The following is a 27,977-nucleotide window of genomic DNA, read 5'->3' as shown; positions in this document are numbered from 1 at the left end:
GGAAGGGTGAGCCACATATAAACAGCATACAAACAACACTTTTCTGTGAGGGGATGGCAGCCACAGGAAATGGCCCTGTTTCTTTCCCATTCTCTTTCCTGTTTCCTGTCCTGGAAAATCATCCCAGTGGTTCCCCTCTTGGTTTTCCACATGACTAAACTCCACGGGGCTTGAATGATCAGACCTCAGGCTGCCAGGCTGCCTGTCCTTAGTTCCTCCGGCTCCTGCAGAGCCCACAGGGACCTGCAGATCTGGGCGCCCTGCCCACCCCCTCCTGCCTTCCTTCCCCCACCACGCCTGGGAGGTCCCTCACTGGGGGAGGTGGCTGAGAGTGGGTCTGGCCTGGGGTGTTCAGATGCTCACAGCATGGAAAGGTCCATCCGGCTGCTGGCCTGCTTGGCGTGTGTCCTCCCGACAGGTGAGTGTCTGCTACTCTCTGTGGCCCGTGCTCAGGACAGAATAGATGCTGACAGCATCTTAGGTACAGTCTCCTCTGGAAGGCAGGAAGCGGGTGTGCACAGCCTCCAGGCCTGTGGAGGAGGAAGAGCTGCGCTTGGGGCCTGTGGTGCCAGAAGCCAGAAGTTCAAATCAGCGCTGTGTCTTGGATTTCAGATGACTTGAGACAGGCACCCCACGTCTCTGGCTTCAGGGTGGCTGCCTATATAAAGGCTACTTGCCCCACCCATTGCTGTGGGGATCCAGAGGACAATAGGCCAGGTACAGAGAGGACATCACAGGCTCCGAACAAGCTTCATGTGCTGCTGTCACCCAAATGCCGTATGTTTTTTTTTTTTTTGAGACAGAGTCTCGCTCTGTCGCCCAGGCTGGAGTGCAGTGGCGCAATCTCGGCTCACTGCAAGCTCCGCCTCCCAGGTTCCCGCCATTCTCCTGCCTCAGTCTCTCCGAGTAGCTGGGACTACAGGCGCCCGCCACCACGCCCGGCTAATTTTTTGTATTTTTAGTAGAGATGGGGTTTCACTGTAGTCTCGATCTCCTGACCTCGTGATCCGCCCGCCTCGGCCTCCCAAAGTGCTGGGATTACAAGCGTGAGCCACCACACCTGGCCAAGTGCTGTATGTTTTGATGGGCACAGCCTGAGGAAGAAGGTGGGGGAGCACATGGGCGTTTGGGGACAGTGCTGACGCATGGGAGGGGTGATTTCATGTGGGGGATATAATGAGGGATAGAGGCCCTCCCAGCAGGAATCCCAGTGGGTGAGTGGGAACACTGTGGCAGGTTTAAGCAACAATGTCATCAGTCACTTAGCTCGGTGACTTGGTATCCTGGGAACAGTGTTTCAAAAGGCACAGGGACCATCTGCATCAGAATCCCTGGGGTTAGGAGAGGGCATTTGCTACAGTGCTGGTTCTTTGGCTCCACCCCAGACCTGCAGAATCAGAGTGTCAGGCAGCAAGGCCTAGGAATCTGCATTTTCACCACCTTCTTGGGTGATTCTGACACTCGATGCATTTGAGGGCACCTGGGATTAATGGCAAAGGCAATCCTCAGAGCACCTCTCTCCAGATCCCAGTCCTTCCCCCATCCCCATCCTAGGACTCAGCATCCGTGCCACTGTATGCTCGGCCATCACAGGCCACACACTAACATCATGGTGTCCTGAGCTGTTAGTCAACGTTCCCTGTATGGGGTCCTGGCTCCACAACTGGATGATAAACTCCCACACCTTAGACCCCTTTGCCCTCCCCTCCGGCGTTGTACTCAGACTGGAGTCCAGCTCGGGGCTGGTTTGAGCAGTAACAGCAAACCTCTGCACAGCTCTCACCACGTGCTGGGCACTTTAGTAACTCACATAAGCCTCAAAACCCTATGAGAAAGGAACTCTGTTTGTTTGTTTCTCTTTGGAGACAGAGTCTTACTCTGTCACCCAGGCTGGAGGGCAGTGGCGCAATCTCAGCTCACTGCAAACTCTGCCTCCCAAGTTCAAGTGATTCTTGTGCCTCAGCCTCCCAAGTAGCTGGGATTACAAGTGTGTACCACCACGCCCAGCTAATTTTTTAAATTTTTAGTAGAGACAGAATTTTGCCACGTTGTCCAGCCTGGTCTCGAACTCCTGACCTCAAGTGATCAGCCCGCCTTGGCCTCCCAAAGTGCTGAGATTACAGGTGTGAGCCACCACGCCCAGCAGAGAAAGGAACTCTTCCCTATGAAACATTCTCTTTTCACAGATGAAGAACGTGGGGCCCAGAGGGGCTCAACAAGTGGCAGGGGTGGAGCTGGGATTTGAACCCAGGTGTGTGGGGCTTTTGGCTGGGCCCCCCACTACCCAACCCCACACAGCCATGGGGCCTTGGTAGGCACTGACAGGGAAGGAGCTATCTTTTCCCAAGTTGACCTAACTTAGCCATCTTTCTGGGATGATTTAGGGTTGGGTCCCACTGAGACAGTGGCCAGACCCGAGTGGTCGATGGGAGAGGGGTTGAGGGTGTGGATGTTGGCAGCAGGGCAGGTCTGAAGCCCACCTCTGCTGTTTGCTGTTTACTGGCTGCATGGCCTTGGGCAGGCTGTCTACCTCTCTTGAGTCCCTGTAAACTGGGGTCCCTGCCACCTTGAAGAGGTGCTGGGGAGGTTCATTAGACAGTACATCAAAGGCCCCCAGCACAGCTCCTGGCCCTCAGTGGCTGCACGATAAATGGCCATGAAACCTTGCCAAAGTCACACCGTTTCAAGAGAGCCGAGGCTTTGGGGATTTTAGGTTTAGGGTGATTTTTTTTCTCCCCTGTTATGGGTCAGCTGCTATGAATCAGCAAGAGACAAAGGATTTAGAGGAAGCATGAGCTGTGGAGTCACATGTTCAAAAACAAACGCCAAACCACACACCTGCTCTGTTGAGATTACTGAGTGCAGCCAAGCCACTCGCGTGAGCCGACTCAGCTGCAGAAAGTCGTTTTCTTTACAAACAGCAGCTGCTTCACAGTTAGAACCAGGGTGGTCCAGGCCCCCACTTCCTGATGCTCTTCTGGCTGCTCTTCTTCTGGGAGCCTCTCCTCGTGGCTCAGCCAGAAGACATCCAGGGCAGGAGGCCCGAGGAGCAGGCTCTGCTCCACCACTGTGTGTGCACCAGAGGCTCTGTGCGCAGACGCCTGTGCCAGCGCAGGCCCGCCAGTCATGGTCCCTTCCCTGGCCCAGAGCAGCCCCTTGGTGAGAGAAAAGTGGGAAGCATTTGTCCCAGAAAGGCCCCTTCTACTTTCCATGTCCTCCTCTTCGTGCAGGAGACCCCCATACTTGACACCCAGTGCCCAGCAGCCCCTAATCTCCCAGGGGCTCCCCACATAGCCTCCCTGGTCCTCCCCCCTCTCCCCCCATATCTGCTTTTAGGAAGCTAGAGATGCCAGGGAATGTGGGGCAGGGGGAAGAACACTCGCCTGGGAGCTCCAACCACCCGAGTGACCTTGGACAAGGCCTCAGGTGGTCCTCAAGCCTGTGATAGGCAGATGTCACAACCACAACCACCGTCATATTCAGACAGTGTGCCAGGCCTGTGACAAACAGTTCATTTACTCTTCAGCACAGCCTTGCAAGTGAGGCTCCTGGCCTCTGCAATGGGGATTCGGTGACTGCAGAGGCATCCGGCCTAAATGGGAACCAGAGGCTTCTGAGTGTGCATCCACCTGTCCCGCACCCTCCTGCAGTGGGCAGGGAGCCTGGGCAAAGCCTGGTGTGGAGAGCTATGCACTTCACTAGTTCTGAACTGCCGGAGAAAAGCAAACCCAAATGGCAAGACAAATAGCCGTCACCCAAAGATGCAGGGGTGCTTATTCGGGACGCAGGGAAAGGGCAGGACCAGAGGGACATGGGCTGGTGTCACAGCCCAGGAGGAAATGGGAGGGTTTAATGAGCTGGGGCGCTTCTCTCCCAGTGGCTGTTGTGAGCAGTTTGCTTGGACTGAGGAAGTCCTATCTGGGGTGGGAAGGGGAGGAGTGAAGGGAGCAGGGCTCCCTTCCTCCTATGGAGGCTGGGCAGGGGGTGGGGGCACCAGCAGAGACAGACTACATTGGGACTCTGAAGAGCAGCACCCTGGGGTGGGCACAGGCCCCACGGCAGGGTCAGCCTGTGGCCCTGCCTCTCCATCAGCTCAGGTAAGCAGGGCCACACCCAAGCCACAGTCAGCCTGCGGCAGAGGCATGGGTTAAAGGGGAAGCTAGATAACCCTGAGGCAGATGGAGACCAGCCGGCCTTTCACTAACTACTCACACCTCACCCCTTCCTGGGAACCTTCAGGGTCTGGTTTGTGCTGACGGCTGGAATTCCTGCTTCCTCTCCCTCCTCTGCTCTCTGATCTCCACCCCATTCTTGCCCTTTCTCTGCTGATAACCTATCTTGACAACCTGCAAGCCCAGAGAAAGATTTGCAGGGAGCAAACCTAGGGGCGAGAGGGGAAGGGCTGAGCTGCAATGAGCCTCAGCTCCACCCACATACCTACAGGTGAGGTCGACAGCCAATGAGAGTGTCTCTCCTTGCCCCCAAAGTGCCCCATCCTGGCCCTCCAGGTGCCACAATGCCGGAAGTGCCACCCCCGGAGCCACGCTCCTGGAGCACCCTGTTAGTATGCCCAGGTGCCCTCAAGGAGGGTAGCCCCTCCCAGATTGTTGGGCTCCTCAAATTGGCCACTCGTCAGCTGGTAATGTCAGCCATGTGGTGGGGGCAGGGGCACAACAGATGTCTGAGGGACTCCAGCTCTGAGGGCCACAATGCTGTCCCTCCTGGAGGCATGGTCTTCCTATGGTGACTGCCCCCCTGGCTCCATCCTTCCCTTACCCCCTCAAAATCCGTGTCACATAAAGCCCACCCCAGCAGACCTAATTCTTGTTAAAGTGCCATTCTGTAAGGGCACCCCCTCTGGCCATTATTCCACCACGACTACCATGGGACTCACTTTCCTGTCTGTGACACCCTGGAGAGGGTCTTTAATTCCAGGCATTAGTAAAACATCCACAGACAGCAAGTGACCCGTACTCCGCCATGAAACCGACAAGCAGCTCAGCTTTCTCTCTAGTTAACAGAAGCGTGACTACGCCCACAGAAGATCTACACAGAGGTTCCCGTGCAAATTCCTGCTTTGCTTTTTTCCTTACCAAGCAACTGGTGGAGATCTTTGGTCAGCTGTGGCAAAACCAAGGTTTCTGTTTCTGACCCTATCCAATTGCAGCTTCTGCTGGTATAGGCTCCCCAGCTCTGTATAGGCTCCCCAGCTCTGTTTCTGTCTCCCTGGAGCTCTCTGCCTACCCTGGCATCACAGGTGTGGGGCTTTGGGAGAGTAGGTTCGGCATCAGTCAACTACTGCCTAGTGGGATCATGATTACAATGATGTGAGAGCTAACGCCCAATGCTGCAGCCCCAATCCTTCCTCCTTTAGATCGGTCACTACAAGAAGGCACGAAGGGAGCTATGGGGGGAATTTCGCTATGAAAGACCATGAAGGCATGGATGCTACTTTCAAGTCGGTTTTCTGAATACCTAAAAGTCCTTTGATTTATTTTAGCTAGGGTTCTTTTTTTTTTTTTTTTTGAGACAGGGTCTCGTTCTGTCACCCAAGCTGGAGTGCAGTGGCACCATCTCAGCTCACTGCAAGCTCTGCCTCCCAGGTGCAAGCGAGTCTCCTGCCTCAGCCTCCCAAGTAGCTGGAACTACAGGCACCCACTGCCATGCCAGGCTAATTTTTTTTTTTTTTTTTGTATTTTTAGTAGAGACGGGGTTTCACCATATTGGCCAGGCTGGTCTTGAATTCCTGACCTTGTGATCTGCCCGCCTCAGCCTCCCAAAGTGCTGGGATTACAGGCGTGAGCCACTGCACTTGGCCAGCTAAACATTTTTCCAAAATGCTTTATGTGCTTTCTTGTCATTTTTATCCAAGTATCATTTTCAGACATAGATTTTTAGAATTTAATGTCACCTTAGTAAACATCTAGAGTTATCAACTCATGGATGAGACTACTGATGCCAGAGAGCTATGGCGACTTGCCTAATGTCCCAAAATCAGCATCAGAGCTAGGGGTGGAGCCCCGGACAGACCCCTGACACCCACTCTAAGGGGCATGCCACTAAAGCAGAATGCCTTTTGCTGCAGTGAACCCCTCCATGGTGCCTCGGGCCATCTCTGTGTGTACCTGCTACACTTGCCTGCTGCAGTGTTGCGAGGGCTCAAAGCCTTCTGGGTTCACTCTTTCTCCAAATAGTCCGTTTGACACGGTACATTTATCATTTCTGCCTAAGCTGTCTTTCCACTATTTTTTACTAAAACTTTCCTCCCTCATCGAATGTCAACTCTCATTTCTTGCTGCTTTCCAAGAGTCTACAAACAGAAACCACGTTCTAGCTTTTCAAGTTTCATGTCCCTGGGCTGGGAAACTAACCAAATAAGTGTGTTAGAATTGTGCATAAATTGGAAAACAAATAGTGGCTGAGCAATGGCCAGACTGTCAACATAACAAGGAGGCTGTCAATTGCCACTGCAACTGTATCCCCAGCACCCAGCAGAGTCTCTAGCACATGGTAAACTCTCAATAAATACCTATTGAGTGAATACATGAATGAATAAATGAAGAAATTCCAGGTGAGTAAAGGACAAGGACTGGGCAATTATACTTCAGCTGGTCCAACATGCTAAATTGAGCTGCAAATGCTGTAGTGTCCAGGTACCAACATCTTTTTTTTTTTTTTTTTTTTTTTTTTGGCGGAGTTTCTCTCTTGTTGCCCAGGCTGGAGTACAGTGGGGCAATCTCGGCTGACTGCAGCCTCCGCCTCCTGGGTTCAAGCAATTCTCCTGCCTCAGCCTTCCGAGTGGCTGGGATTATAGACATGCACCACCACGCCCGGCTAATTTTTGTATTTTTAGTAGAGGCGGGGATTCACCACCAGGCTGGTCTTGAACTCCTGACCTCAGGTGATCCACCTGTCGGCCTCTCAAAGTGCTAGGATTACAGGCGTGAGCCACCGCGCCCAGCCCAACATCTTAACCCCTTGTGGCATCACCCTGAACACTTCTCCACCGCCCTCCGTTCACACTGCCTGTGCAGGACTAGTGAGGGAAGGGAACTTACACATATGGAGCATTTGCTGTGTGTGAGGCACTGTGTTCAGTGCTCTACATACGTGGTTTCATTCAATCCTCAATCCCATGTGAAAGGTACTATGTTCCCCATTTTGCAGCAGAGGACCCTGAGACCCAGGATATTATGTAACTTGCCCAAAGATCACTCAGTAAGTGAAGGAGCCTAGGACGTGCCAGGCACAGATTGGGTGCTTGATAAAAGTCTGATGAAGAATGGCCAGAGGTGGAATTGCCACCTAGGTCGGGCTGTGCCAAAGCTGGCATGCTTCCTGCCATACCCTATGGCCCACCATTGAGGGAGGGTATTTTGGACAACAGGAAGAATGTGGGTCTCCTGAGGACCCCTGAAGGTTGACAGAGATAAAGCAGAGAGATTAAAGACCCTACAGTAAGAGGCCATGATTCCAGTTCAGGAATCCTCCCTCCCCTGTCTTAGCAGACAGGCAAAAGCTGCCAGAGGGAATTGTAAATGTCACAGGATGCTGGGGAGCTTGTATTCTAGCCAAAGCAAATGCATTTTTTTCCCTAGGCAAATCCTGCTGCGTCCTTCCCACCCTCACCCTGAGTCCTCTGGGCAGCCTCATCCAAAGTATGAGCGGGAGTCCAAGTGCCCGCTTCTTCAATTCCTATTCAGCAGATAAACAGGAAGCACAAATCTCTTCCTAATGGCAGCCAAGATCGTAACCCTTGGTGAAAGAGCCTCTATGTTCCCATTCTGCTTCTAGAGCAAAGCCCACCCAGGGAGGGAGGGGCCCAGACCTGCCATTTGTAGCACACTTCAGGTAAAGGTAAAAATCCTTTGAACAAAGGAGGCAAAACTACCCAGGGTTAAGCCTTGGCTCTGTGACTTCACCAAGTTGCTGCAGTTCTGCAAGCCCCAGTTTCTCCTTCTCTAAGAGGGAGCTAATGATAGCACCTGATGGGGTTGTTGCGCATTTTATTGTTATTTATTTTACTATTATTATTTTTCAAGGCAGAGTCTCGCTCTGTTGCCCAGGCTGGAGTACAGTGGTGCAGTCTCAGCTCACTGCAACCTCTGCCTCCTGCGCTCAAGCACTTCTCATGCCTCAGCCTCCCACATAGGGATTACAGCTGACCATCACCATGCCTCGCTAATTTTTGTATTTTTAGTAGAAAAGGGGTTTCACCATGTTAGCCAGGCTGGTCTGGAACTCCTGACCTCAAGTGATCTGCCTGCCTTGGCCTCCCAGAGTGCTGGAGTTATAGGCATGAGCCACCGCGCCCGGCCTCTTGTGCATTTTAAATGAGATGAGGATATCATTGAGGATGATATCCTGACATACAGATTTAATGCAAACCAAGCAAATTCTCAAAAAGAGTTTACTGCTGTCATTATTGTTGCTGTTGCTGTTAGTTCATAAACTAAAATTTCTACAAAGGGGCAAAGACCGAGGTATAGATATATAGGACCAAATAAGAGGGAAAAGGTGGGGAACCGTCCAGATTCATTAGAGCGCTGTAGTAATGAAGAACATGACATGCTGTATTGATACAGAGGTGAACAAATTAACCAAGATAAGTAAAGGAAATATAGAAAAAAACCCACGAATCCATGGAAACATGACACATGAGAGAGTATTGTTTTTTAATGAGATGAGGACTCCCCAGAGCACTGTGTGCTCTGGCCTCATTACGCCTTCATGCCTGGCAACCTCTATGCTGATTGATGTCCATGCCTTGTGGCTTTGCTCTGCTGTTCCCTTTGCCTAGAATGCCACCTCAAGGCTTCGTGCAGTCCCCTCCCTTTCTCAAGGCTCTGCTGAAGTGACATCTCCTCTCTCAAGGGTTCTCCAATCCCTGCCTGCCTAATACACCCCTGCTCTAACCACCCCTACCCTCTCCTGTCAGCCTGGACACCCACCCTTCTGTTCTCACATAGCAAATCAATCCAATGTCAGTGACTAGGAGGCAGGTACCATGCCGGGCAACAGCAACACAAATAGAACCAGATAGATGTGGTCCCTGCCCTGCCAGAGCTTCTGAGTGTCTGGGCAAGACACACAGTTCAAAAGCAATGCTCATACTGAGGAAGTACCTATGCCAGCTCTGAGGCACAGGGGAGGGAGGCCAGCCCCAGGCTTGGGGCTCAGAGAAGCCCCATGCTGTAGGAAAGACTCAGTGGAGCCCTGAGAATGAAGAGGAGGAGCTGGTGAGTGACATGGCCAGAAGCCATGTTCAGACAGAAGGGATATTGTTCATGCCCATCTTTACGGCATCTGGCAGACTGTAGTGTAATTATGTGCCTAGAAATCTGTCTCCCTTTCTAAGCGGTGAGCCCCAGCAGGCTGATAAGATATCCTGTCCACCTTTGTCACCACAGATCGTACCCCAGTGCCTGGCATAAAGTGGGGAAGTGTCCAATAAATGTTTGCTGAATTGATGAATGCACAATAGCACATAATATGTGGGGAATCTGTGCCTGGCTCTGTGATGCCTGCAAGATGCAAGAGGTCAGAGGAGGCTGAGGTCACAGAAAGTGAGAAATAGCAGGGAAACTAAGGCTGGGGCTCATCCTCAAGATTGGAGAGATGCTTTCTGCAGCTAGAAGTACTGACTGAACCAGCCAACCCTTCAGACAGGGTTTCTCAAATTTGGAACAAGGTTCTTTGATGATTAACAACTGAACAAACAAGCTCTTTCTAGAGAGAAAATGTTAGGTCCTCCACTTGGGTTCAAAAATATAATTACATTTGTCCAGAAGAAAAAAAGGAGATTAGGCTTAAAAGCAGGTTGTATGAAAAAAAGAACTTGTAGTTTTGAGACAGGAGAATAGTAGAGGGAATTGGAGGTTGGATACAGGGTGGAATGAGTAGGAGCAGAAGCAAAATGAAGGGGCAAGTGAGCACAAACCAAGAGAAGAAGCAGAAGTTGAGCAGCCAAAACAAAAGGGAGATAAGCAAGTAAGAGACCCCATGGCCGGCAAGATCCAGACCAGACCAGTAAAGGTAAGCTTCTCAGAGATGAGCATGCGCATTAGAGAGAAAAAGTATACTTAAAATGACCCTGTATGGTAATTAGCTATTTAAGGTTCATGCATATGGACTGCATCTCATGCATGTACTTAAAATTATGGGATGGAGGCGATGCACAAGCACACAAGGGCCAAAGTAACTAAGCAGCCTATCAATCAAAAGGCAGACGCTAGCTAGAGATTAGGCAGCTCAGGAAGAGAAGAGAAAAAATAAAAGGCCATGAAACGTAACAAACTGGTGCTGATCTCATTTCGTAGAGGTCAGTCACTCTCCCACTCCAAGGGTGGGATACTGTACTTCATACACTCCTGATGCTTTGCTTTGCTATTTCTGTCACGTCCAATTGTTTGTGGCACCAAGAACCTGGAACTGAACCATCCAGTAACACTTTTACTTGATGGCAAGCTGGGCATGAACACACAGTGGCATTTTTTCCAGGCACAGCTCCCATAGCCCAGGACAGCACTGTGGGACTCACGGCAATGCAGGTCCAGCACACCTAGAGCACACACCTGGAGCCCCCAGGCTCAGGACACTACAATGAAGGAAGAGGACAGTGAGGATGAGGAAGGCCAGGGGAGGGACTGGGATTTTTTCCACCAGAAAAGAGAAGGCTCAATGGGTCCAGGATAGTCATGACAAGACCCTGCATGGGGCCATCATGGGAAAGAGATGTGCACACACCAGAGAACAATGGCGGTCCTGCAGGCGGCGGGAGATTTTGGTTCTGTGCAGAAGGAACATCCCAACCTGTGATTATTCACAGATGGATGGTCCCCATGGAGGATGGTCTGCCAGCGGTGGGCTAGGGCTGAGAAGACTCCTGCCCAAGGAGCAAATTGGGCTAAATTACCTCAAAAAGCAAAGAGCACTGGGCTTGGAGTCAGAAAAGTTATATTTCTCCCATCTTCAACCTGTGCGACTCTAAGCCTTCATTTTCTCACCTTTAATAATATCTGCCCTGCCTTTCTCCACTGGGTGTTTTGAGGGTCACATGACATGGTACCTATGAAAGCATTGTGTAAACTGCAAAGCCCTTTGGAACTACAAGGGCTGCTGTATTATTTCCTCAAAAGATCCTTTGGTGAAGTGCACCCTGGGGCACCGGCTGGGCAGGCTTAGGCTGCCCTCTCTCCTTGGGAGGCACCACCCCTGGCCTGATCCTCTGAGGCGTGCTCCCCTCTCCCCCAAAGCAGCACACATAGGCAACCACACACTCCCTGCAGTTCACCAGCCCTCTGTGAGCTGGAGGCAGAGCTCTGCTTCCAGAACTTGGCTCAACCACACATCCATGGTTCACAAGGTGGGGAATGGGGAAACTGTCCAGAGGTGCTTGCACAGAGCAAGGAGGCAGTGACACAGCCCACCTCTCTGGTCTCTCAGCTCCCTCCCTGCCCAGGCACTAGGGAAGCCAGTCAGGGCACAGTCCACTTGGGTATCCCTGGATTCTAGAGGAATCTCATGCACCAACTCAATGCATTAGCTTCCAAACACACTGCCCCCTCGCAGGGGCTGTTTCCTCTCTGTAAGTGGAAGTGCTGGTATCCTCGGAGGAGCCCCAAAGCTCTCAGCCTCTAGTGCACTAGAATGCAGGCTGTGGAGTGAGGCGATCCTGAACACTGGCTTGGCCTCATGCTGGCAGTGTGACTTCAGTTACTCAACTTCTCTGAGCCTCAGTTTATTCACATGTAACCCAGGGATAACTGTGTTTATCTGTAGGCTCATTTGTGAGAACTAAAATAGATACTACGGAGAACTTGCTCAACACAGAGGTGCACAGTAAGTGCTTTTATTATTATCACCATCTCGGGGATCTTGGGAGCCTCTTTTAACCACGGGATCCCAGGGTTTTTCCACAGGGCAGGTTTTGATGGGGAAAAACTAAGGGTAAGAATATGGGGTTCAAGAGGCCTGCAGGTGAGTTAGGAAACAAAGAGGGGAATAGTCCCAGGGAAGAGCTGTGGGAACCCAGGCACCTCCCAAGTCGAGGGAGTGCAGGCCCTGGGAGTGCAGGCACCAGGAATTGCCCTCAAATCACAAGGTGGAGTTCCGGCTCCCGTGGAAGTGGGGCATGATCCCTGAGTCCTGGGGTTTCCAGGCTGGGGGTTGGGGGAGCGCTTCCTGGGTCGTGGGGTTTCCAGGCCCCTGGTGTGGGCGCCTCGACCCCGGGGCCCCGAGCCTGAAGCAGCCCGCCCCACCCTCAGGCTCGCCAGCGCAGCGCTGGTCCATGCAGGTGCCAGCCGAGGTGAGCGCGGCGGCAGGCGACGCGGCCGTGCTGCCCTGCACCTTCACGCACCCGCACCGCCACTACGACGGGCCGCTGACGGCCATCTGGCGCGCGGGCGAACCCTATGCGGGCCCGCAGGTGTTCCGCTGCGCTGCGGCGCGGGGCAGCGAGCTCTGCCAGACGGCGCTGAGCCTGCACGGCCGCTTCCGGCTGCTGGGCAACCCGCGCCGCAACGACCTCTCGCTGCGCGTCGAGCGCCTCGCCCTGGCCGACGACCGCCGCTACTTCTGCCGCGTCGAGTTCGCCGGCGACGTCCATGACCGCTACGAGAGCCGCCACGGCGTCCGGCTGCACGTGACCGGTGAGGCGGCGCGGGAGCGAGTCCCCGGCCTCCCTTCCCGCCCTCCCGCCTGCCCAGCCCCGAGGGCTACCTGGGTGCCAGGCGCTGTGCTATGCCAGGAAGGGCAACGAGACCCAGCCCTCTCCTCTACCCCAGGGATCTCACACCTGGGGGTAGTTTAGGACCACATGGGAACTTGACACAAATGCAGAATCCAGGTCCCAGAAAGGGCTGGGATGGGCCCGGGAATAGGCATCGCCATGACTCTCGTAGAGTGACTGTCCCCAGTGGCTCTCAGACGAAGAGGCGAGAAAGACAAGTGAATGGCAATCCTAAATATGCCAAGAGGTGCAATGTGGTGTGTGCTACCAGCCCGGAAAGACACTCGCAGCCCCTCTACCCAGGGGTGCACAGAGAGCCCACCAAGTAGTGCCTAGCACTTTGCCAGACCCTGATATACAAAGATGCCTGAACCAGGGTCCCGTCCCTAGAGCAGTGGCTCTCTGCTCTAGCCCCCACCCTGCTCTGCGACAATAATGGCCACTTAGCATTTGCCAGGGAGCCAGGACCTAGTCCAGGCACCCACAAGCATGAATTTGCCAAATCTTTTCAGCAACCCCTTAAGGCAACTGCTATCATGATCCTCACTTTACACGTGGAGAAACAGAAGCAGAGATGATAGAATCGTTCGCCCAAGGCCACACCTGTATTGGGACGGGGGCAGCCTAGCACCCAAGTGTCCATTCCTCCCTTCTGACCCGCCCCACCCCTCCGGCTCTGGCGTCCAAAGGGCTAAGGGGAGGGGGGCCCTTGCCTTTGCCCGCCGCTCGCGCACTGCAACCCGCTTTCTCACAATACCCCCACCCCGCCTTGATCGCGGCTGGTGACAGTCACCCGCCTTCTCCCCTGCAGCCGCGCCGCGGATCATCAATATCTCGGTGCTGCCCGGCCCGGCGCACGCCTTCCGCGCGCTTTGCACTGCCGAAGGGGAGCCGCCGCCCGCCCTCGTCTGGTCCGGCCCGGCCCTGGGCAACGGCTCGGCAGCCGTACCGAACCCGGGTCAGGGTCACGGCCACCTAGTGACCGCCGAACTGCCCGCACTGACCCACGACGGCCGCTACACGTGTACGGCCGCCAGCAGCCTGGGCCGCTCCGAGGCCAGCGTCTACCTGTTCCGCTTCCACGGCGCCAGCGGGGCCTCGACGGTCGCCCTCCTGCTCGGCGCGCTCGGCCTCAAGGCGCTGCTGCTGCTCGGCGTCCTGGCCGCCCGCGCCGCCCGCCGCCGCCCAGGTGGGTGCGCCCCAGACCCGGGTGGCCGCGAGGGGCCCGGCCAGGGCTCTCCTCTTAGATAAGACCACCTGGCTGACCCCCTGGCACTACCAGAACGTCGGTTTTTTGCCCTGTGCATCGTGGCGCTTTCCTCTCTTTGCATGAAGCCCAGCAGGTGTAACTAGCGCGAAAAAATCCCATTTTGCAATAAGGAAGCTGAGGCTCAGAGAGGTTAAGTAACCTGCCTTTTGATAGCGGCACAGAGATAGAGAGACCCAGACCCGGCTAACTCTAGAGCCGCCCCTTTACTACCACCCGGCAAACGATTCCTCTGGAGGTGCTCTGACTACAGACCTTCCTAAATAGCACCGTTCCTGAGGACCTACTATGTGCTGTGTGGGTGCTAGGAATTCAATGATGAATAAGGCATGGTCCCCTGCCCTGCAGTGCGTGCTGAGCGGTAGGCAGATCATTGCAATGTGCTATGAGAAGGCCTCTCCTCAACCCCAGGTCTGCAGAAGCCAGAGGACGGTATGCCTCCCTCTGGTGGGCCGTCTGGAGAAGGCTTCACACAAGCCGTGCTGGGAGAGCTAAATAAAAATATGTAAGTAGGCATGAGCTAGGAAAACAAGGAGAAATGCTTTTCCTAGCAGAGATCATGGTGGATTGACTAGCAGGGTGTCCTGAGATTGCCACCACCGCTTCGCTGATCTGCATCAGAAATCTGCCCTGTGCCCCAGAGAGGGAGGGAGCTTCTTGGAGCCCCTCAGAACTCCCAGGTCCATAGCACTAGGCTCACACTCTAGTGAGGAGATCAGACTTTGTCACAGTGGCCCTGGCTGCTGCTGTGGCCACAATGGCTTTCTTGCCCATTTCTTGGAACTCATCAAGTGTTTTGTGCTCAGGGTGCTCAGAAGAACGGACTTTTTACTGGATTGCTCCTCAGTCCACCCCTCTCCTAACTAACTCCCCGGCAGGGTTCCATGGCACAGCTTCACACCCTGCTAGTCTGCTGTTTGCTTCACAAACAGTGGTTTCCTCCAGACCCCTTCCACATGGCATGGGTGGGGGTGGGTGCACAGGCTGCAGACTGCGGTGGAGATTCATGCCTGCTCTCTTGCTGTCCCTCCCACAGAGCATCTGGATACCCCGGACACCCCACCACGGTAAGTGAGCTCCCCACCTCCACCCCACCCCACCCACCTAGTCCCCATCAGCCAAGGGGTCCAGGTAGGAGGAATAAATGGCAAAGGGCTGGGGCTGGGGTCCTGCTTTGGCCAGGGGCTGGGCCCTCCTTGCAGCCCACCAAGGCACCCCTCTTGCAGCCTGCCAAGTTCTTCCCTGGACAGACCAGGCCTCGCTGACCTGCTCCTCCCCCACAACTCCAGGCTGTGTTTCTTCCTGTAGTTTTCCCTCTACATTCTTGAACAGGCAGATTCACACAAAAGCCACATTGGGGACACTCATCCCCATTCCCCTCTGGCACTCTGCTGAAGGCTTTGCAAACAAAATCTCTAGAGGTTCTGAGAGCCCAGGTGAGGGGCCCAGGGACCCCTAGGAAATCACTGACTCTTGGGTCATACTCTCCTCTTCTGTGGCATCCACCCATGTGAAGGCTGGTGTTGAAGGAGAAAGAACTCAATTCATAGACCCTGGACAGGCTGTGCCTGATCCTGACGGAGGGTAGGAGTGGGAGGAGGAGCCCAGGCACCCCCATAACTCCGCCCACCTGTGCCCTGAAGGCTGGAGGTGCTACACTGCTGGTGGCCCCACTCATCAGCTGCCTGCCGATCTCTCCACAGCCCCACAACCTGTCCTGTGTCCCTGTTTGCTGATTTACTGTCGCACCAATGCCCCTGAATCTGAAAGTGGACCGTTGTTCAGTCATTTAACAAATACTTATTGAGTACCTACTGTGTACCGGCACTGGTACTAAAGACACAGCAAGATCCCTGACCTCACAGAACTCATATCCTATTGTGGAGAATTTTAATAAATATGCAAACAGGCCACCTGACATTGTAAAGCAAGAGCTGTGAAGGAAATGGACACACGATGCAGCAGATCCCCTGGGGAGGGGGACTGCTGCTGGGCTGAGGCTGCTTTAGATCAAGTTCTCTTGGAGGACATGACATTGAGGGAATCTGAGGATGGAGGCTGGGGCCTGGGCAGGTATGAGGGGTGGAGTTCCACAGAGCAAGCCCCACTAGAGTGTGGATGTAAGACAGGGACAGTGGGGGCAGCCGGGGAGAGGAAAAGGCAAGTAGAAAGACTCAGGTGAGGCTCAGAAAGGAGGCAGGCATTTCTGGAAGGTGGGCGGGAGGAAGGCAGGAAAGGCATGGGGGTTATTGTGGGTGCAATGGGAAGTCACTGAATGGTTTTAAGCAGACGCGTGGCCCCATCAGAACAAGCTGGCCCGGGAGAATTGGGTGCAGGCCGTTGGAAAGGCTGGGGCTGGCTTGGCTGCTTAGACGAAGGTGCAGGGGTGGCGGTGGGGAGGTGGGTAGATGGGAAGCAGGGCTTGCCCAAGAGCCCGGTGGGCAGCACACAGTGTGGGAGGGAGCCAGGCTTCCCGGGTTGGGAGCCCGAGCCCTGGGTCCCACTTCCTGAGATAAAGACAAGAGGAGAAGAGAGTGGGGCAGGTCTGAGGGTCATGCGTAGCACAGTGGACATTGAGATTTGAGATTCCCACTGAGATGTCCTAGGGGAAGTCAGGAATGCAGTTGGGGACCAGGAGGCCAGGCCGGAGATTACAATTTGTAGGTCAGGGACATGGAGCCAGTCTTGAGGCCTCAGACAGAGATAGCGACTCTATGGTCTGGGCTGCCCTGGCCTTTGGGGGCCCCTCCCTATTCCTGACTCTGCCCAGCCTCCAATGCCATTCATCTCTGAGCCCTGCCGGTTCCAGCTGCACTGCTCCCCAGAATGTGTCCTCTTCTTGGCCCACTGCTGGCATATAGTTTCGGCAGTTGGGGACCTCCCACCTGTCTTGGGTGGTCATTCAACTTTCTCCTATCCACAGGTCCCAGGCCCAGGAGTCCAATTATGAAAATTTGAGCCAGATGAATCCCCGGAGCCCACCGGCTGCCATGTGCTCACCGTGAGGAGTCCCTCAGCCACCAACATCCATTTCAGCACTGTAAAGAATAAAGGCCAGTGCGAGGCTTGGCTGGTACGGCCAGTCCTGGTTCTCGGGCACCTTGGCAGCCCCCAGCCGGGTGACTCCTCCCCCACTCAGGGTCAAGACCCTGCTCAAGGAGGCTCATCTGGCCTCCTATGTGGACAACCATTTTGGAGCTCCCTGATATTTTTGCCAGCATTTTGTAAGTGTGCATATGTCTCTGTGTGTGTGTGTGTGTGTGTGTGTGTGTCTACATGCATTAGCTTGAGCGTGAAACTTCCAGAAATGCTCCCTTGCCCTTTCTTACCTAGAACACCTCTATAGTAAAGCAGACAGGAAACTGTTTACAGGGCCTGGAGGCCCAGTCTTGTCCTCCTCTGTCACCAACTTGCTATGTGGACCTGGGACATTCTCTTCACTTCTCTGGGTCTCAGTTCATTTACTGTTGAACACGGACAATCATACTCTTCCCTCCTGGCTGGGAAGACTACCAAGATCTGAGGAAATAATGCATCTGAAGGGGCTTTGGAAAGTACAAAGCCATCTACTCGTGAGGGGCATGACAGGACCCTCTTTGCAGAGTGACCTTTGGATGTGCAGTCAGTTCTTGAAGTGTGGCCCCTGCAGCAGTGTCACCAAGAATAGAGTTCCAGAGAGCAAGCCTGGGGCAGGGGCTGTGCGAACCTGTGGTCAGAGGAACATAAAATCCTGGAAACTTGGTGGCAGGGAGAGGCCTGGGACCTTTACCCCATGCCCCCTGGGATCTCCACTATGACTGTCCCACACCCTCTGCCCAACTCTTGCCCCATCAGCTGCCCTACATTGCCTTGAGCTGGGACCCCTAGGAAATGGAAACCAGGCTCCCCTCTCTCAAGGTATCTGGGAACCACCGTCTCAGGGGCTGAAGCTGGGAGACCCGAGGGGAGGTCTGGCTGGAGGGTCGCTGTGTGCAAAGCAGCTACAGCTCTGACCTCTCTGACCTGCAACCTCTCAGGGTGTGCAAAGTCCAAATGCACTGGCAACTTCATCCCCTTTGCCCTAACGCGGGCAGGCTGACTTGGAGGGGTGCTTCCCTATTTACACCTCAGGGTGAATTTGTTGATCACCTTAGCTCCTGTGGTCCTTGGGGCTTAGGGAGAGGAGGGATGCATGCCTGGGTCCCAGGCGAGCTGGCAAGAGGAAAGGGCCACAGTCTAGGGGAATAATGAGGCCATGAACAAGACATCTCACCCTAGTTACAATGGCTTTTATCCAAAAGACAGGCAATGACAAATGCTGATGAGAATGTGGAGAAAGAGGAATCCCCATACACCATTAGTGGGAATGAAAATTAGTATAGCCACTATGGAGAACAGTACAGAGTTTCCTCAAAAAACTAAAAATAGGCCAGGCATGGTGGCTCATGCCTATAATCCCAGCACTCTGGGAGGCCGAGGCAGGTGGATCACTTGAGGTCAGGAGTTTGAGACCAGCCTAGCCAACATGGTAAAACTCTGTCTCTACTAAAAATACACAAATTAGCTGGCCGTGCTGGTGCGTGCCTATAGCTCCAGCTACTTGGGAGGCTGAGGCAGGAGAATTGCTTGAACCCAGGAGGCGGAGGTTGCAGTGAGCTAAGATCACCCCACTGTCCTCCAGCCTGGGCAATGGAGAGACTGTCTCAAAAAAAAAAAAAAAAAAAAAAGAATAGAACTACCATATGATCCAGTAATCCCACTGCTGGGTATCTGTCAGCAAAGAAATCAGTGTATTGAAAAGATACCAGCACTCCCATGTTTACTGCAGCACTATTTGCAATAGCCAAGATATGGAATCAGCCTAAGTGTCCATCCACGAATGAATGAAGAAAATGAACACACAATGAAATATTATTCAGCCACAAAAAAAAAGAATGAAATCCTGTCACTTGCAACAACATGGATGGAACTGGCAGCCATTATGTTAAGGGAAATAAGTCGAGCACAGAAAGATAAATATTGCATGTTCGCACTCACATGTGGAAGCTAAAAAAAAGTTGAACTCGTGGAGGTAATAGAATAATGGTTACCAGGGGCTGGGAAGGATAGCAGGGAGCGGGCTATCCTTCCCAGGGGATACTTAATGAGAACAAAATACAGTTAGAATGAATAAGATCGAGTATTTGCTAGCACAAGAGGGCGATGATAGTTAACAACTTATTGTATATTTTAAAATAACTAAGAGTGGAATTGGAATGTTCTTAACGATAAGTACTTGAGGTGATGGATACGCCAATCCCCGATTTGATCATTGCACATTGTATGCCTGAATCAAAACATCACATGTAACCTATAAATATAAATATATAAATACATATATAAATACATATACCCATACTAATTAAAAATATGTTTTTTAAAAAAGAGGTAGTGATGCTTTTTCCAGGGAGATGGTCTGAAGGTCAAGGGATCTTCACAAGATCTTCACAAGTTATTATGCAGGCCAGTGGGTTGCAAAGCTCCACTCCTCACCAGAGTCTTCGCCAGGGCAAGACGTGGCTCCTGATTAACCTTGGGATTCATCCAGGAGCCTGTCTGAGCTGTTAAGAGGTCACAGGAGCGGGCTTGTGTACCTCCTTTTATGGGGATGCTTTGGGGCACCTCTATGGAAAGTCCTGCATGACCAGGGAAGAAGTTAAGGACACAGGAGTGGTGTGTATTGGAACATCTGCCTGGTCTTTGAGGTCACAGCCAAGAAAAATTGCAATAGGAATTATTTCTTAAGTATCTGCTTTGTGCTCTATCACCTCAATACCATTACCACACTTGAGATCATTAACATGAATGCAATATCATTTTACAGTCCATATTCAGATTTCCACGACTGTCTTCAAAATGTCCTTTTGAGTTTGTTGCTTCTAAGCAGGAAGCAGTTGACTCCAGGCGATTCTTAAGCTAACGGTTGAGACCGCAGCTCTGGGTGCGCCTGGCATTGGCATGATGGTGCAGATGTGTAAGGGTGCCAGGTAATCAGCTGGTGCCAGCTGATACATACCCTCCTGCGGTACTTGCATTTTGAAGAGGGCCTCTTGGGACCAGAAGAAGCGCCATTTCTCAGAGGGTCATGCCTCTGTTGGCATGGTTTCAGATGCAGTGATGGGCTGTGGGAAGCACGCTGAGGAGGGACGGCCAGCTGGCACTCCCTTTAACAACTGCACACAGTGCACAGGCAGCCCCCAGCTTGGCCTCCTGATAAAGCTGCTGCTCCTAGGGTCAGAGGGGAGGGTGGTGAGGGGATGGCACTCAGCCCTCCCCAGACCCTCTGGGCTGCCCTTGGAGCCTGGCACTGTCCCTGTAAGAGGTCTGGGTGGAGCACAGCTGCCTGTCTTCCCCCACCCGCCCTCTCAGAGTACTCAGGCTCTGTCGCTGGCAACAAAGACCAGAGACACGAGCGGCAGGCTGAGTCAGCATGGTGTCCTGCGGCATGGAGTCAATGAGAGAAATGACCCAGAAGACTCGGTGTTTTCAAGACTGGACTTCCTGTTGTAGTGCAGGGCACAGCGTTCCATGAACATGCTCTTCCCAGGGGCTTCTGACAGGCAGGCTGCGGCCTGCAGGCTTTGCTCTGTGGTCAATGCCCACCAGACTTTGAAGACAGTAGTGAGAGGCAGTGGCCGGCAACTACCTGGGTGATCTCCTGGGTCCACCAGGAGCCCAACACACTTTCCCTGCTGCCAACTGAAATTTAAAACCAGATGTAGCTACGTGAGAAGAAACTGCCGAGGGGATAATCTATGGTGAAAGTAGGCCCTGCCTTGAGATGGAAATGACTTGGCTGGAGACACCATGGGCTGAGTTTTCACTTGTACCTCACTGGTCAGACAAGAGAGCCAGGGTCAGGGTGGGTGCTTGGTCCCCCACCAGTCACAGAAGCCTCAGGCTGGAAGGCTCCTTAGACAAGAGTCAAGCATCTGGGTTTTGTCCCGGCTCCAGTGCTGGCCACTGAAGTCCAGTCCCACCCCCTCTTCAATAACAGCCCCACGTTTCTGGGCCCCCTGTGATCCTCAAAGCCCTATAAAATCCCAGTGGGGGCCAGGGGCGGTGGCTCATACCTGTATCACTTAGGGAGGCCGAGGTGAGCAGATCACCTGAGGTCAGAAGTTCAAGACCAGCCTGGCCAACAAGGCGAAACCCCATCTCTACTGGAAATACAAAAACCAGCCAGGCATGGTGGCAGGTGCCTGTAATCCCAGCTACTCGAGAGGCTGAGGCACAAAAATTGCTTGAACCCAGGAGGTGGAGGTTGCAGTGAGCCGAGATCCCGCCACTGTACTCCAGCCTAGGCAACAAGAGCAAAACTCCCTCTCAAAAAAAAAAAAAAAAGATCTCAGGGGGTTCTAAGAGCCCAGGAAGTAAGACTGGAATTATCTTCATTTTAAAATGAGGAAAAGCCCCAGGGAGGAAAGAGATCTTGTTACCAGAAAGGGGTCCCGATCCAGACCCTAAGAGAGGGTTCTTGGACCTCGAGCAAGAAAGAATTCAGGGTGAGTCCACAGTGCAAAGCAAAATCAAGTTTAAGTAAAAGAGTAAGAAAATGGCTACTCCATAGGCAGAGCAGCCCCGAGGGCTGCTGGTTGACCTTTTTTTTTTTTTTTTTTTTTTTTGGTTATTTCTTGATTATATGCTAAACAAGGGGTGGCAAAGAAAGACCAAGAAGGAAAAGGGCTGTCTTCAGAAGAGAAGCATTTTCGGAGAAAGATCGTTTCTTTCAGAGGGTCCCCACTAATTAAAATATGTTGTTTAAAAAAGAGGCAGTGATGCTTTTTCCAGGGAGTTGGTCTGAAGGTCAAGGGATCTTCACAAGATCTTCACAAGTTATTATGCAGGTCAGTGAGTTGCAAAGCTCCACTCCTCACCAGAGCCCACAAAGATGCCCACTGGTCTGGAGACAGTTAACGTGGCTGCTGCACTAGAAGGAAGTGAGACAACCTGCCTCTAGGCCACTTTCCAACCCTTAAATCCTGTGGTTCCATCTGGTTTAAAAAGCTGCCAAGCTTAGACAAGGGTGAGGGAGACATACCCCACTCCCAGAAAGGCCTGTCCCTAAGGAATCCCAAATTAGTTTAATTCTCAAATGGAATGTGCAGACCCTTCTACACACCTTGGCCCATTCAAAGTGCATCTTACAAATGTGAATGAAAAATAACACTAAAGAGAACTCCCTGGGCATCCCATCATTGAAGGTGGATTTCCCCAGCAGACCATGACCAAGCTGGGGTTACACTGCCAGAAGCACCCCCACTCCCACCTCATTTGTGCAATTTTTATGGCCCTGCTCTTACCAAGCTCAAGGCCACATCACAGACCCTCTTGACCTGAGATCAGCAGGTGGCCTCCTGTTCCTGCCAAATCTTAAATTCTCAAGTTAAAACTTCTCTTTGAAATTAGAGGCCTCACCCGTCGTGGTGAAAGGTCACAGAATAAAGATTCTATCCATTACAAAGTTTCTCATATAAAATTTTTCTTATTGTGGTTTAATGTATGAAAAGACTGTCAACCAACTTGCAGGAAACAAGGAGACAGGCCCGCCATGTGTAAATTAAATTCGAATCTAGTTTATTTGCAGAATTTTACTTAACCAATTGTCATTTCTTCCTGTTTCTCACCATTATATAAAAACTTACCCTTTGTACAAGTATGAAAAATGCTGAACAATGAATAAGTAGTGAATATTGCACATTTAATGTCCAAAATAAAGTTGTGGTCTTTAAAGGTCACACTAGATATGTAGGAAGAAAAAGAGCTGAACACACTTAAGAAGTATGTGTCTCCACATAGGTGATTTTAAACTATTGAAAGAAAAATAAATTCTAACTATCAGTGCTCAATGAGAGAGAGTACCTCTGTACATTAAAAAATAAAAGTCATAATCAACAACATTCCTTCGCAATTTCATTATCCCAAAAGAGGATCAGTAGTATAATTATTTTTTTTCAAGTTATTTTCATCAGGAATCAGGAACCTACCAGAGTGAAGGAAACCTCAAATACAGCTACTCCTGGACACTGATGCCCGAGGCATGCTGTGGAAACCAGACCAAAATGAAGTCTGCGTTAGTAAGTCTGGAACTTAACCCAGCACAACCCAGACACAAACAGAAGATGGTAGAAGGGGATACTTTTTTTTAAATCAACACACTTATTTCCCAACATTATATTCTCCATTTTGCTTAATAAGACAAAGTTAACTGATCAGAAAAATGACCAGCTACTATCTCAAAATGAGCCGCACAGTTGGCCCAAAATGAAGAGCGGGCAGTAGTAGAGGATTAAGGGCAAAGTGCCTCGTTGTTAGGCCTGTCATGAAGATGTGGGGTGAGATCTGTCTTGGGCAACAACTGATGTTAAGCTGAGGTCTGCAGTCTCAACTTGCCACTAGTTTAATGTGGCCCCCCATGAGGCACAGCTACTGAAAGCTGATACTGCCCAAGCATCTAGGGAGAGAATTATGCCACTTGGACCACACTGGCGCGACTCTAACCCCAGGGCTGGGGCCAGAATGAGGTAAAGGAGGCACCACAGGTGTAAACCCAAGGAAGCACTCTCTTGGCACCTGCAAGCAAGCACCAACTTAAATGTATGCCCCAGGTGCCTCATTTGTCTCACCCTAGCCCTGGCCCTGCTAATCCGGGGCACACCCCTTTTAGGATAACATGGACCAATTTGGACACTTTCCCCAAATTGCAGCCCGGTTAAACATGATGGTGGAAAAGGTCTAACTAAAGACATTGCAAGGGAGACAGGCGCGGTGGCTCACGCCTGTCATCCCAGCACTTTGGGAGGCCAGGGTGGGCAGATCACAAGGTCAGGAGTTTGAGACCAGCTTGTCTCAATGGCTGGGTGAAACCCTGTCTCTACTTAAAAATACAAAAATTAGCCGGGCGTGGTGGCATGCACCTGTAGTCCTGGCTACTTGGGAGACTGAGGCAGAATAGCTTGAACCCAGGAGGCGGAGGTTGCAGTGAGCCAAGACCATGCCATTGCACTTCAGCCTGGGTGACAGATGAGACTCGTCTCAAAAAAAAAAAAAAAAAAAAAGACATTGGAGGATTTAGCCTAAGAGGTGAGGGGTGGGGTGGAAGTGGTGTTAGATATGTGATGAAAACTGAAAATATCTAAAAGTCTGCCTCAAGGAGGGGCAAGAGAACAGCCCCAGCCTGAACTGCTCTGGACAGAACCACAACCAACAGGCAATGTAGAAACATCTTGGTTCAACAGAAAGCAGAACTACAGAGCCTGCGGATGGCAGCCTGGGCCTGCCCATCACAGGCTGGACCACCAGGCACGAGAAAGCGGGGGAGGAGAGGCAGGAGGATCCCTGCAGAGTGAGAGGGGCACTAGATGAACGTGAATGACCCTTCTGACTTTAAAAGTCTACAATTCCAGGACATTTGCTTCCTGCTCCAGAAGAAAGAATTTCAGGAATAAAAACTCAGTGAAAAAGTATATATCACCTTCATTTGAAAGGAACAAGGACATGAACACTCTTGGCTTGTATTACATGTACACACTGATTTTGATGATGAATTGAGAGGAACAAGGAGGCCGTCACTTGGTTGAAAGGAAGTTAGGCTGGTCTATGGGTTTTCATTTTCTGGCCTAGGCTTCCCCCAACCTCAAAGAAGTGAGAGACTCAGGCACACAGCCCCAGTGGGGCAGAGGCATGAGATGTCTGAGCCAACAAAGGGTGGTGAGACTAAGAAATGAGTCACGCCTTGGAGCTGAGGTCCCGAGTGTGCAGGAGCTTTGGAAACATGTACAGGTGGGTCCTGACTCCACTGCTACTGTCATGCTATGTAGACAGCTGTGTAGACCACATCTGGCAGGACTTCCCTCCCTCTATGTCTGGTGTGTTCCAGCATTCTGCCCTTCACTTGTTCTATTCATAGGCAGTGGGACAACATGATTCAGGGATGCAGCCTGCCTCTGCAACCCACCTGTGCACTGCAGCATGGGGAGTGATGGAGAGGGAAAGAGATGTTTTTCATGGCAACCAGAATGCTGCCTCCTCCTGCTCCCAGGAAGCTGTTAGACATCCTTATTTCGTCCCGATGCCACTGTTGGCCACCCTGTGGTGAAGTCTGGAGCCTGCAGCCATTCGCCCTCCATGCTGCTCAGTCCATGGGGCCTTGGTCTTGCTTGATTCCAGTCTTGATGTGCAGCACCCATCACTGATTCTGAAACCATAGCCCCGTGCTCTCTGGAGGCCAAGTTTTTCAGGCCAAGGTTCATTACCCCTGCAAGCCAATGGGCGGGCTGGTCTCTCTGCCGCCCTTCTTTCCCAGGAGGCTACAGCAGCATGGCCACGTCTGAACTATCTCAGTGTCTTTATAGCATGTTCCTAGCCCAGAGTTTCCCATAGAAACCTAGGAGCTGAGTCAACCTTCCAAGGTTAAGCAAGAAAGAGTTAAAGAGGAAGCGCTTTCACTGACCATCTCTGATGATTAATGACGTTCAATGTCAAATAAATTAAATGACATCAGGCATAAAAACCTACAGCAACTTTAACAGCTGAAACACTTTACAAGATAGTGTGATATCCCTATAATTTGGTTTTTAAACAGTTACAACCAAAGATAAATGATTTTATTTTTTATAATTTTTACAGACCAAAAAACATTATACAGATTAATCATAATTTTCTTTAAAATGTGCATACTGTCACTCAAAAATTTCACATCCTAGGATACCAATAATTATATCCTCCTCAAAGAAAACGCAAAATATTTCCAAACAAAAATTGCTGTTGCCAGATAAGACTATTAAATTATCCACAGCTTCTCAAATTTTCTTACACACAGAACAAGATGATTAATTTTGAAAACAGAGAGAAGCAAAAATAAGAAAAGCTGAGACAGGTCCCTCTGAGATGGACATTTTGTGGCCTGTAAAACTCAAGAGACTGAACAGAGATGTTCTTTATCAGAGCTGCAAAGCGTGTCTGTAAGGCAGAATCGTTCTGTCCAACTAAAGAAATTCAAAGTGAAGAAAAGCTCCTACCGACTTCCCAATTTTGGGGGAAGCATTCCAAAAGGACATTGGAGGAGAGATTAGCGCTCTGTTAACTATATTCCTGTACCCCTATAAACATTCTTGGTGGCTGTTTAGACATTTTTAGGTAAATATTCTCAGGCTACAAAGTACCCATACACAAAGACATATTAAGCCAGCTATGCAGGCAAAATCCATCTAGAGGTGATAGAATGAGGAACGTGGGAACAGAAGTCAAACTGCTCATTCCCGGGAGAAATAACATGAGCAAGAAGATGGCCACAGAACAAGGCAAAGTTACACACAGGCTTTGGTAATGAATGAACTGTCAACAACAGAAGGCACGTGGCTATGGAAAAAAAGCCAAATTTCAGTAGATCTCCTGACCTGACCCAGCTTCCACAGACAAGTGTTTCAGCAGGTCCACTGGCTTCATCTGAGTTTGAAGTTAAAAAACAAGCAGAGAACAGAGAATCAGGTCTTCAGTCTCCCTCAGTCTCTGTCTCCTGACAGTGGGCCTTTCAGATATCAAACACGGTGTCTATCAAAGGGTGCAAACTTAGGTGTCGACAGGGGCAAGTGATGTGAATGAGGCTAGGGTCAGGGCCCGAGGGAATGCACAGACTCTCCCGACTGGAGAGAGGCAGCCCTGTCTGCACTCCTCACCAAGTGGCCCAAACAAAACATCTGTGCAAAACATGCTCCTCCCAGACTGCCAGCTTGCCACCCTGATTCAGACAGGCAGCTTCTCCATGAGGACACACGGCTGGATGGAAATGGACTTGTCATCATCTCTACTGCCCACTATAATCACGATCAAGTGGTCATATTTTACACATGACCCACCTTAACTAACTTGGCATTTTTATCTCCCTTCTGAGGAAAACAATACTTTAAAATTATTCTATTTCCCCACATTTGAGAAATGCAGAAATTTTCAAAATTGACTTTTTTACTTTGGAGGAACACAAATGGGGTCTAAAAGTAAGGGTACTACGTGACTTCCAAGGTTGTCAGATCTGGAACATTTACATAAAACGGAGACAGAAGTGAAAACATACAAAGAACTCCATCTGGAGGTCTTGTGAGATGACTGGGACATTCGGCAACTGTGAGTGGCTCTGTACCCAAGTGGAACTTAGTAAGTTTCTCTTGTGGATGAATATAAAAACTTAAAGAGTCTCCAGAAGGTCTTAAGAGCTAAGAAAACACACACACACACACACACACACACACACCCCAGAATTATCTAATATCTAATGCCTCCCAACTTGCACCTCAGTCAACTACACATCGGCCGAACGGAGCTCTACAGTGAAATTGAGCAAAGTTACTTGTGCAACAGCAAAGTTAAATGTAAACATAAACAGCAATGGGTTTTTCAAGAGCCTCAGTATTACTATCGTATGTGGTCCAAATAATGCACTTCTGGATACAGACAGTTAACGAGAAGAGCCAAGAAGCTTTTCCCATCTTGAAGGCAATGGCCAGGATGCCTTATAAACTGGGTGGCTTGCAATATTTGATCCTGGTATTCAACATACTGCTTACTTGATGCCATGGATTCAAGAGCATTCAGAGCCTAAAAGACATGGAAGACGAGAGGGTTAACTCCATAGAGGCACATAATGTGACTGCCAGAGGTACAGCACACCCATTATTACTGTGTACTTCAACTGTGAGCTTTGTGGGAAGGAGGCCTACAGAACTGAGGTCACGAGTCCAGAAGGCAGGCATTGATTAACTTAACCACAACCAGAAGGAGGCCAGCAGCCCAAGCCTCTGTGGCCTTTGTAGCATCCCACACCCAGCCTTCTGTTTCTGTTTTGTGTTATTTCCCAACCTTGCCTTACCAAAGGCCACTGCTGTGACAGGCTGCTCTTGTTGCTGGGCGCCTCACCTGCCACACCCATTTCTAAAGCCTGCCTTGTCCTCGTTCCCCCCAGTCCCA

General features: G+C 51.2%; 2 protein-coding genes across 2 annotated transcripts in view; one reads left to right on the top strand and one right to left on the bottom strand.

Moving 5' to 3' along the window:
* Positions 1–222: 222 nt before the first annotated feature.
* SIGLEC15 (sialic acid binding Ig like lectin 15) lies at positions 223–18,898 on the top strand. The gene is made up of 6 exons (XM_003267532.4): positions 223–418; positions 11,782–11,841; positions 12,267–12,650; positions 13,542–13,919; positions 15,034–15,064; positions 16,921–18,898. Exons 1-6 carry the CDS (start codon positions 367–369, stop codon positions 17,000–17,002), a joined length of 987 nt encoding a protein of 328 aa, XP_003267580.2. The 5' UTR covers positions 223–366; the 3' UTR covers positions 17,003–18,898.
* A 3,797-nt stretch (positions 18,899–22,695) lies between these two features.
* The window catches only part of EPG5 (ectopic P-granules autophagy protein 5 homolog), a 124,210-nt gene continuing 118,928 nt past the window's right edge, over positions 22,696–27,977 (bottom strand). Inside the window, exon 44 of the mRNA XM_003267534.2 lies at positions 22,696–27,608. Coding sequence (XP_003267582.2) covers positions 27,426–27,608 — 183 coding nt within the window. The 3' untranslated portion in view covers positions 22,696–27,425. The remainder of the gene's footprint in view (positions 27,609–27,977) is intronic.

The sequence above is a fragment of the Nomascus leucogenys genome, chromosome 4 (assembly GCF_006542625.1).
Source record: "Nomascus leucogenys isolate Asia chromosome 4, Asia_NLE_v1, whole genome shotgun sequence".
Lineage (NCBI taxonomy): Eukaryota > Metazoa > Chordata > Mammalia > Primates > Hylobatidae > Nomascus > Nomascus leucogenys.
Note: the sequence above shows the minus strand (reverse complement) of the source record. Positions and strands in the feature narration are given on the sequence as shown.